The sequence below is a fragment of the Engystomops pustulosus genome, chromosome 7 (genome assembly GCF_040894005.1).
Source record: "Engystomops pustulosus chromosome 7, aEngPut4.maternal, whole genome shotgun sequence".
NCBI classification, from domain to species: Eukaryota; Metazoa; Chordata; class Amphibia; order Anura; family Leptodactylidae; genus Engystomops; species Engystomops pustulosus.
The window spans coordinates 19,444,566-19,455,814 of NC_092417.1; the positions used below are offsets into that span (position 1 = coordinate 19,444,566).

Sequence of the window (11,249 nt, forward strand, 5' to 3'; positions counted from 1 at the left end):
ATGAGATTTACGGGACCTACGGGACAAAACCTCACTAAACGGAAGGAATCGAACTTCCCACACAGGAGGGGTTCCATATACAGGTTTGTGCATCGTGCACACTGATGTTTAAATCATTGTAGATCCATTAGTGGTATAGCGTTTATCCGAACCTAATAGTCCAAACTTTATAGCCAGCGAAGGTATCTTTTGTTTTTACATAAGTAGTGTTTGTAGCAGTGGAGAGGCACATTGTCCTTACCAGCGAAGGTTTTTTCTTGCTTATTTAAGCACTCTGTCCAACCCATCTACATCTGTATCTCATCAGTGTATACCAAAAATACCCCCCTTTTTTAATCTAAATTCACGTTTGTGTCGTAGTCTGCCTAGACGATTTCTTGGTGTTTTCTTCTGATCTGGAGTCTTATCATGTCCACGTACGACAAGTTCTTAGGCGCCTAAGGACCAATCGTCTCTATGCCAAACTGGAGAAGTGTCAGTTCCATCAGAAGAGTCTTCCATTTCGTGGATACATCATCTCCGGTGAGGGCCTACAGATTGATCCAACCAAGTTATCTGCGGTACTTCAGTGGCCTTGCCCAGTAGGACTTCATGCTATACAGAGATTCCTGGGTTTCGCCAATTACTACTGGCAGTTTATATTGCATTTTTCCTCTCTCGTGTCCAGCATTGTGGCATTAACAAAAAAGAACGCTGATCCTAAACTCTAGCCTCTGACGGCCGAAGAAGCATTTCCCAAGCTTAAATCTGCCTTTGCTTATGCCCCTGTCCTTACACGGCCCGACACTGAGAAACCATTTCAACATGAGGTGGATGCTTCCTCTGTAGGTGCTGGAGCTGTTCTCACCCAGAAAGGGCCCAAAGGCCAAACAGTCACTTGTGTGTTTTTCTCTAAGACATCCTCTGCTGCCGAGAGGAATCGAGAACTTCTTGCTATTAAACTTGCCTTGGAAGAGTGGTGCTATCTTTTGGAGGCTAGTCATCCGGCCTGTGTATATACGGACCACAAGAATCTCCTGTACCTCCAAACTGCTCAGTGCCTCAACCCATGACAAGCTCGCTGGTACCTTTTCTTTTCTCACTTTAATTTCCTGTTCCACTTCCGCCCTGCTGAGAAGAATGTCAAAGCCGATGCTCTCTCTCGTGCCTCCGATCTTGTTTGGGAAGAACCAGCTCTGCAGCATGTTATCCCTCCTGAAAGACTGATTCTTGCTGCTCCAGTGGATCTGCGGCAGCTCCCTCCTGGCAAGACATATGTCCAACCTGCTTTTCGGAAAAAGATATTGACTTGGGGACATTGCTCTCGAGTGGCTGGGCATCCTGGGGTGCATCGTTCAGTAGCCCTCATTTCTCGCTACTATTGGTGGCCAGACGTGGTCAAAGATGTGCAAGAGTTTGTGGGTTCCTGCACGTACTGTGCTCATAATAAGCCATCTCGCCTTAAGCCTGCTGGTCTCATGTTGCCGCTGCTGCTACCCAGCTGCCCGTGGACTCACATGGCCATGGACTTTTTTACGGATCTACCATCTTCCTCTGGAAATTCGGTCATTTGGATGGTAACTGATAGGTTCTCGAAGATGTCTCATTTTGTTCCGCTGTCAGGTCTGCCATCAGCTCCTCGTCTGGCCAGTCTGTTCTTCCTCCATATCTTTCGGCTACATGGACTCCCTCTGCACATTTTCTTGGAGCATGGGACCCAGTTTCTTTGCAGATTCTGGTGTTCCCTCTGCAATCAACTGCAGGTCAAGCTGGACTTCTCCGCATATCATCCCCAGACTAACGGGCAAGTAAAGAGGGTCAACCAAACTCTGGGCTATTACCTCACTTTGTCTCTGCTCGTCAGGACGACTGGTCCACCCTGTTACCGTGGCGCTGACCCTTTCTTTATTGTCTTTGGACTAATTCCACGTACACCGCTTCCACTGTCCGTGCCCTCGGACGTCCCTGCGGTAGAAGAATTGGTGCAGGACCTCAACTTGATCTGGGAAGAGACACGTCAGTCTCTGCTTCAGGCATCAGTCCGCACCAAGACCCAAGCTTATAGGAAGCGCAGGCCTCCTTTAGTTTTCTCTCCGGGTGACAAGGTGTGGTTATCATCTAGATATGGTCCAAGTTTTCTGGGGCCATTCGAGGTGATAAAACGCATACATCCTGTGGCTTAAAAACTCCACCTTCCTCCCACTATGCGCATCCCGAAATCCTTCCACGTCACTCTCCCGATGCCTGTCATCTTGAACCGCTTGTCTCGGCAATCTCCTCCTCCGGCACCTGAGGCGGACTCCACTGATGTATTCGAGGTAAAGGAGATTCTGGACATGAAGACAGTGATAGGGAAGCAGTTCTTCCTTGTTGACTAGAAGGGGTTCGGGCCTGAGGAAAGATCTTGGGAGCCCGGAGTCAATATCTTGGACCGTGGCCTCCCACAGAGGTTCCTCTGTGAGGGGGTAGGCCAAAGGGGGTCGTGGGTACACCCGTGCCTCGCTTCAGTCCCCGGCTCCTCGGCAGCTCCCAGTATTCCCCACACCTCCTTACCCCTCCACACTCCTGCTCAGGATTCGGCAGCGCACCACGCACGTCCCCAGCACTTAGGGCAGCGCTCAAAGATTTAAAGGTTCAGCACACCGCTAATTGGTGCTGGCCATTTCCTGGAATTTTATAAAAGGCGGCCACTTCCTGCATTCCCCGCCAGATCTTTGTGCTTCATGCCTCTGAGAAAGCTTGTTTCGTTGCCTTGTGCCTGTCTGCTGATTTCCCATTGTGACGCCGGTTCCGTCCCCGACTTTGACTCCGTGCTGCCTGCCTTGACCTCCTGCTTTGTTCCTGATGTTGATCCTGTGCTGCCTGTCTCAACCTCTTGCCTGTCCCCAACCACAATTCTGCCTCACAAATTTGTACCACGCCTTGGCCACCACCACGGGCAAATTCGCGCTCGGTGGTACCCTGCCGCAGCAAGTCCATCCCGCTTTGCGCTGCCACTTAGACTCCGCTCCCCGGTGTCGGCTTACTCCATCACTCACGGTGTTACAGAGGATCCACTACCTCAAATCCTGACAAAAAGCTAGCCAGACCGGTGCACGGGGCTCCTTGCTGCTTAAAAATATGCATATTTGTACATGTTTATACAACCACACACATTTATATACTTATATACACACAAAGTTCTACACTCATACATACACATTTATACACTTTTCCACAAATACATACATGTATACACTCATATGCACACATTTATGCACTCATATATATATATATTTATACACTCATACAGTATATATATTATATATATTATTCAAACATATTATATTCAAACATACTGCATAATCCTACATATAGCATATACACACAAACACACAATATATAGAATTCATACACACATACATTCAATATATACAGACATTTGTATTTACTCAATGTCAAGCACTCTTCTTACACTAGGAAGGTCAGAGGCCACACATCTAAATGAAGCCTAGTACAGACCACTTGATGTAAGTAGACAGCAGGAAACAGAGGTAATAGACGTCCAGTCCTACTTTTTTGCTCTCTTCCTCCCTAACATTTCTCATCTCAGCTTCCAGCTCAGCTGTATTTTGTGGAAGCTGTGCATTATTATATGCATATGGTGTACAATGGTGTATATGTATATTACAGGGCACCTCCTCCATTCTTCAGTGTGACAGTTCGGGTGCCGGGTTCCCTGACACTTTCAGCCCTATAGCAGCTGCTATGGCTGCTACACCAGTTGTTACACCCCTGTTTGAGTAAAACAAGTGAATACATGTGAGCTCATTGTGCTAACAGACCTGTTTGCCTTGGCGCTTAGTCCAAGTGCACTACCCTTATGGTAGCCCCATAGAGGGTTCTGGACTTTACTTTACAGTTTCACAAGAACACTATCTCTCTCTCTGGTGGAAGATCGTCTAGGTTGGTTAGAGGATGTCAATCACAGAGAAGAATTCTAGAATTTGATATCAACAGGAAATTTTTGTAAGGAACAACCAAGATAAGAAACCCAACAATCAGACACCCTCTCCATGTCACAGTAACTTTGATTTGGATAGGAGTAGGGTAGTGCAAAAGCATTATTATTGTGAACAGGTTTCAACTAACTCTCTGAGTCAAAACCTTTCCAGTCCAGCTCCACAAAGATTAGTTCATTTTGCAACCTTATCGCAGACCAGGTATTCTTGAACTTATATTGGGATTCAGAGATACGAGGAGTAGAAATGTTATTATTAAATTGATTAATGTTATAGAAAAATTGATTGAAATTGATTGGTACCATCTAACTACTACTACTACTACTAATGGTAGATGTACCATACTTAAATTCGTGTTCATTTGTCAAGGAGATGACATTGCTTTTAGTATGTCCAGGAACAATGAGATTTTCTTAAAAAGACTAAAAATATTAAAATGAGCCTGAGGCACTCCAGCCTATGTCACTGTAGCACCTCTTGATCCGTTGCCTTATAACATATGCATGCCCGCTCTGTGCTTATTGCAGCCTACCCCCACCAGCCGTTCCACAGACCTCATAATCAGTGGGTGGGACCAGACTGCAAAGGCGTGTCCTTGTTACTTGACTTTTTTGCATTTTTTACTTTTATTGGAGGTATAATTTGGGTTAGCGGATGAAAATCAGAAAGTTATGCCACAAACAGTCTCCCTATAGCCCCTGTAATATGCAAGAAAAACTCCTCAAATATAGCAAAATAACCCAATGGTTTATTAAATCAGAAAAAGAAGCAGGAGAACAGACAGAAAGCATAATGAAGATTATTATTAGAAAAGGTTATTGAAGGTTAATTTGTTGTCATTAAACACTTTTTGTTTCTAAAAATCTTTATTACACATTTTTTAAATTCCGAATTTCTTACACTATAAATGATGGGATTCAACATGGGAGTGACTACTGTGTAGAGGATAGAGAGAACTTTATCCTGACCTGGCAAGTGACTAGACCTTGGGCTCATGTACATAAATACTAGTGTGCAATAGTATAGGGATACCACTGTAAGATGGGAGGAACATGTAGAGAAAGCTTTGAGTCTTCCTTTGGTAATGTGGATTTTTAGAATGGTTGAAATGATTTGAATATAAGATACCAGCGTCAACAGGAATGAGCAAAGAGTAAAGAAGGCACCGGTGATAAAGAGTACAAGTTCATTGACCCAAGTGTCTGTACACGATAGCTGGAGGAGTGGTGGCATCTCACAAAAATAATGGTTCACTTGAGTGGACTTACAATAGGACAACCGGAAGGTCAGAACTGCATGGATCATAGAGAATGAGAAGCTTAAAGTCCAGGATCCGGCAGCCAACCCTAGACGTCTCCTTGTGTCTATGATTGTTTTATAATGCAAAGGCTTACAGATAGCAACATATCTATCATAAGCCATAACAGCCAACATCAAACACTCTGTAGATCCCAGACTCAAATGGAAGTACATCTGTGTAGCACATGCCAAGAAAGATATTGTCCTATCCTGGGATATGGTATTTTTAAGCAGCTTGGGTACAATGGTGGTGGAGAAACAAAGATCAATAATTGCAAGATTGCTGAGGAAGAAGTACATTGGTGTCTGGAGAGAAGAATTAAACCTCACCACAATGATTATCAGAAAGTTTCCAGATAGTGTCACCAAATACATAAAGACAAACAAAAAAAAGAGGATAAGTTGCCAATCTGGATTGTTAGAGAGTCCTATGAGGATAAAGGTTTTCACCAATGTTTGATTCATATTTTATCTGCATAAGATGTTTATTATTTAACTGGATAAATGATTGGAAATTACTTAATAGTAAGAAAGAGACTGGAATTTAACATTTTTATAAGTTTTTTCAGTTTATAAATAGACCTATAGTTCAACACCACTGCAACCCATCTACTCTCCGACTGTGACCCATCTTCTCCCCAACAGAAAAAGTCTCCAACCTCAACTAGAAAATTTCCCCTCGGTTCTATTCTTGGTGAAGGATTTGGACAGTACATTTGGGAATCACTAATACTAGTTATATGTATTTATGTTAGCTAAAATGGTTTAGGATTTCTGATTTTCTGAGAAGACTAGGTAATGACTTCAATCTCAACGTTTGGGTTACTGGCAGCCAAGCCTTATCACAGAAGTGCCAAGTCTCGGATATACATGGCAAAAAAGGGGAAAAAATGAAATGTCTATAGCAATAATTTGTAACATTTTGTACCAAGTAGTCATCCTCAGGTTGGATGGCGAACACTGGTGGAGGCCATTTTAAAGGCTCTCCAGAGATGCTCAATACAGGAGAGGACACAAGCTATGTGAGGGGGTTATATACAGGAGTGGACACAAGACATTTGAGTGGTTATATACAGGAGAGGACACAAGCCATGTGAGGGGGTTATATACAGGAGAGGATACAAGCCATGTAAGGGGTTATATACAGGAGAGGACACAAGCCATGTGAGGGGGTTATATACAGGAGATGATACAAGCCATGTAAGGGGATTATATACAGGAGAGGATACAAGCCATGTGATGGGGTTAATATACAGGAGAGGGCACAAGCCATGTGAGGGGGTTATATACAGGAGAGGACACAAGCCATGAGAGGGGTTATATACAGGAGAGGATACAAATCACGTGAGGGGGTTATATACAGGAGTGGACACAAGCCATGTGAGGGGTTATATACAGGAGAGGACACAAGCCATGTGAGGGGTTATATACAGGAGAGGATACAAGCCACGTGAGGGGTTATATACAGGAGAGGACACAAGCCATGTGAGGGGGTTATATACAGGAGAGGATACAAGCCATGTGAGGGGGTTATATACAGGAGAGGATACAAGCCATGTGAGGGGGTTATATACCGGAGTGGACACTACTGTTAATTTGGGATTTAACATGTTTCATTTTTAATGCATTTTGAAACTATTGACAACAGCTGAGGAGGTGATTTGCCTTATTTCATTACTGTTAACAATTGAATTTACAAAACGCATAGTAAATGCAATAATAACACATGCATTGCGTTTTGTAAGCACAAATGTTAACAGTAATGAAATAAGGCAAATCACCTCTGCTCAGCTGTTGTAATTGGTTTCAAAATGCATTAAAATGCAATTAAACTGCTTCGTGTGACCTCACCCCTTAGATGTAACAATTTAAAAAAAAAAATGCAAAAATTTAAGAATTTTGACAAAAGAGGTTACTGTGCAAAATATTAAAGATTCAAAGCATGTGAAATAATTCCTATTTACATGTTAAAATCGGGTCCATGAAAAAAAAACTCCCTTTGCACTTGCCCTGGACCAGGTGCAGATTTGCGCCTAAAATGTCGCAAAAAAGGCACTAAAAAGTGAAACCTAAGTGAAACGTCGCACGGAACATCTGGAAAACAAAGATACATAAGGCACACTGCAAAAGGTGCAGTCCAAGGCGTACTTGAAAGACGACGAGTGAAAAGTCGCAAAAAAGTCGCAAATACGACAAAAGTCGCAAAAATGAGACAATTTGACAAGCAGAAATAATGATACATGTCCCCCAGTGATGCTTAACATGTTTATGATAATTGTTACATTTACTTGTAAATAATTTCAAGGGAAAAGGGTAAATTAAATGTTTAGGTTTTTTTGTAATGGAATATGATTTCCTTCACTTACTAGAGACCTACAACAGAGCAAAACATTGATTCAGCTCACCCTAATAGGGATGGGATTTTTTTCTCTGGACCCTTTGGACATCTAGGGACAGCATAACCAATAGGGCAAGTGTGGGACCGCCCTTGTTAGGGCGGGAGTCAATCTTCTGGGCGATAGGTGAGAGAACTTAGGGATAGCTGTCACATCTGGACAATAGGCTCCCTGTCATCCTATCGCAGCATCTGAACTCGAACCAAGTGCACTACTGGACTGGGTGAGATTGGTTCAACTTTTCCTCCTCTCTATGTGCTGTAGCTGGTTATGTTATTGACTATAAGAAGTTACATGATTTTGACATTGGCTAATGATCTGTATAGGAGTATGATATGCACTAATCACGTGTACATAAAAAGATCTGTGTCCTATCAGTGATATATACACTTGCCCTTACCAATTGTAACATGCTGTGCGGCGTCATTCAGATTTTAGGATTTAATGTTTTTTATCTTTACTATTAAAAGTTATGTCTTAATATTTATCACATTTTGCTTTTCTATACCGCTCACCCTAATGCAACCGGCAATGGCTTCTGCTCTGTAGGTGCACTTTCCAGGTGCACTTTTAATTCCTAAAGCCAGATAGTAGACAGATATCCAGCACATCATGGATACTGGCAGAACATCTTCTTTATTGAAAAATGTTTAAATACACCATTGCAAACTCTGAGACGACAAATGTGTTTCAACTACACAAAGTCTTACTCATGACCATAAGTAAGACTTTGTGAAAACGAAATTGGTCAGTGTGTGGGGAGCTTGCAATGGCTGTAGGGCCTTTTTAAAACATTTTTCATTAAAGAAGAAGAAGCTGATATCCACATGATGCTTGATTTTATTTCTACTTCTCTAGACATTGATGTTATGATATTTTAACTAATGATTAGAAAATGATTACAGAATGTGCCCCTCGTAAAAATATTGAGATGCCTTTAAGAGTGGCATTAACAGAGACCCCCTAAATTGTCCCTCAAATGATACCATCCTCAGAATACATGGCACAAATTTGCACTCCAAAATGTTTTCAACAAAGAAGAAGTTCCTCTATTTCCACTTGTAGACCATAAAGAAGTTGCATTAGGAATGTGAATGAGGCACCTAAGACAGGTTTCAAAGGATTTAGGCCAGTGGAGCTACAGGGTTCACCATTTAAATAAAGTGATGCATATATACTTACTGTGCTTATGTCCAAATTGTATTATCTATGTGCACAGTATGCACATCTGTGATGTTAAGCAAATATAGAGAATATGGTCAGTGCCATAAAATATTTCCTAATAAATATACTTCTACGATCCCCAGAGGACTTGTTTTTTTTTTGGGAGAAGGTGCAATCAATTTAATTGTATCACCGTTTTGTGTCTTGGACTCTCCCAGCACAATTACAATACCTGTAATACCTTAAATATTATTCCAATAGAAATGTTTACATTGATTTGAGACAAGATAAGAACACTGCAGAAAGTGAAGATTTTAGATCACTGAAACTTTACAACTGCAATTTTTTTGTCCAGAATTGAAAGAGAATATTAAACAATAAAGATTACAATTTAAATATGTTAATAAATAAAAAGAAAACTAATAAATCATGAAAGCTAACACTTTGGGGCAGATTTATTAAGCATTGGGAGTTTCCAGAGTTTTGAGTTTCTATGCAAAGTTATGCTTGTCTGCCATTATATGAATTTCTGTATTTGTACACAACTCTGTTCTTTGACTGGTTCAGAATCGGATCCGTGTTCTGTGATCAAGCTTGGCTTGACCTGCTCGTTATCCCTATTTTCCTGCCCTGACCCCTGACAGGTAACTTGCATTTTGTCTGATGTTTTCCCTGACCTATTGCTTTCCGGCTCCAAACCTGGACTTTCTCAACTATTCTTTGTCTGATTCCTATTTGTTTGGACTGGTGCTGTATGGCCCACTTTGGTCAGCTATCATAAACATTGGGGCAGCTTCAAGTCAACAGCTTTCAGTCCTTGTCTCAGCAAAGTCCAGATCCCTGCATGGGGTGAAAGGGTGCAAACTAATGGGGACTTATGGATTTAGCCCTTGCGATTAGCCTTCAGTCAAGGTGACAGCCAAGGTTAGGTGACACAGTGACATTACACTGCTTGTTATACTAAGATTTTGTAAATTGTCAGAGAAAACTGGAGGGAAATACATTTAGCAGGAATTTTTCTCACTCTGGCACATGATACATCACCCTTTCGTATTTACCATAACTCTTCTATCACACCAGATAAACAGTATAAAGAGGCGCCAGCCTATTGATATTTCCGGTAGTTAGCTACATGGCCGGACAATTAAACACCAGGTTATCTGGTATAGAATTGCACTGTATCCTGTGCCTGGATTAAGCACAGGCTATAGCTAGTGAATAGGCATGCAGGGCTAGGCTCCATGCACTCTGGCTTTACAAGATTTAAAGGGCCAGTGCACCATTAATTGGCGCTGGCCTTACCCAGAATTCTATTTAACCCAGCCTCTCCCCGCACACCCTGCCAGATCTTTGTGCCTCACAGCCTTAAAAAGCGCTTGTTTCCCATGACCTTAGTGATTAATGTGATTTCCCGTTGTGACCCCGGACCTGTTCCTGTTTACGCTCCTCCACCGTCAGCCCTGACCTTCTGCTCTGCCTCTGACCCTAAATCTTTGCCACCTGTCTTGACCTCCTGTATGTCCCTGACCATGGACCTGCCTTCCGTTTCTGTATTTGCCTCGACAGCCAATGGGGACAAAGTCGCACCTGTGGAACGACCTGGTGGTACCATGCCGCAGCAAGTCCAACCCACTTTGCGACGGGCTCTGGTGAAAAACAGTTGTCACTTACACTCAGGTCCCAGGTGTTGGCTTACGTCATTGTCCGCGGTGGTCCAGTGGGTTCACTACCCCTGGATCCTGACTCCGCACTTGACTTGAAGTGGATATGATGTAAGGTGACCCTAGCCATGCTCCAAGAATACGAACAAATCAAGGCTTGTATGCCAGCAAACTAAAACTTTGATAAATCCTCCTTATTGTGTAAAACTGGCCATAAAGTTTTCAGGCTAATTTTCAAATGCTTCAATCACACTTTGCCGTTTAGTTTTCCATTGGCATAGCTTTAGCCAGGCTTCTGTTTTGCAGGATGAGATATAGTTTTTATTTATATTTAATTGGGGGGGGGAAACACACTTTGAATACCATTTTTTACATTCTTCTTAGACCAAAGTGATCAAAACCAGATAAGGGGAGAAAACCAGAAGTAGCAGAATGCAGGGACTTAGGAGGCTACAACCCATTTTTGGCTTACATAGACACATACAACAAAGGCATTTATTGACAGTCATTTTCACTGTTGCGATGGGCAGACTTTACTGCCTATTCCGTCATAAAATAAGCTTAAATTCAAAAAAGTCAATTTTAAAAGTTAAACCAATTCCCCACAATGTATTTACTTCAGACAAGGAGAACTGTGTTTTTGAATCATCAATGTTATTGAAATGTATTTGGCGCCTTTATTTAATTTATTTTTTTTCTTGTAGAGAACTTGGACAATGCTCTGTAACGTTAGTGTTTGAAAAGCATTT

The 11,249-nt window shown here is 42.1% G+C and overlaps 1 protein-coding gene across 1 annotated transcript; it reads right to left on the reverse strand.

Moving 5' to 3' along the window:
• Positions 1-1,655: 1,655 nt before the first annotated feature.
• On the reverse strand, positions 1,656-5,744 carry LOC140070066 (olfactory receptor 5B12-like). The gene is made up of 3 exons (XM_072116396.1): positions 4,854-5,744; positions 1,866-1,981; positions 1,656-1,776 (listed from the first exon to the last, which is right to left on the reverse strand). Exons 1-3 carry the CDS (start codon positions 5,742-5,744, stop codon positions 1,656-1,658), a joined length of 1,128 nt encoding a protein of 375 aa, XP_071972497.1.
• Between the last annotated feature and the right edge of the window lie 5,505 nt (positions 5,745-11,249).

Excerpts from the sequence above, each read along its gene's own strand:
- LOC140070066 (XM_072116396.1), bottom strand. The coding sequence starts at position 5,744 with ATGAATCAAACATTGGTGAAAACCTTTATCCTCATAGGACTCTCTAAC. Across the intron at positions 1,982-4,853 it reads ATTCGGAATTTAAAAAATGT|ATCAAGTTGAGGTCCTGCAC; the intron begins GTAATAAAGATT and ends GTCTCTTCCCAG. Across the intron at positions 1,777-1,865 it reads AAGAAAGGGTCAGCGCCACG|TCTGGGGATGATATGCGGAG; the intron begins GTAACAGGGTGG and ends CTTGCCCGTTAG.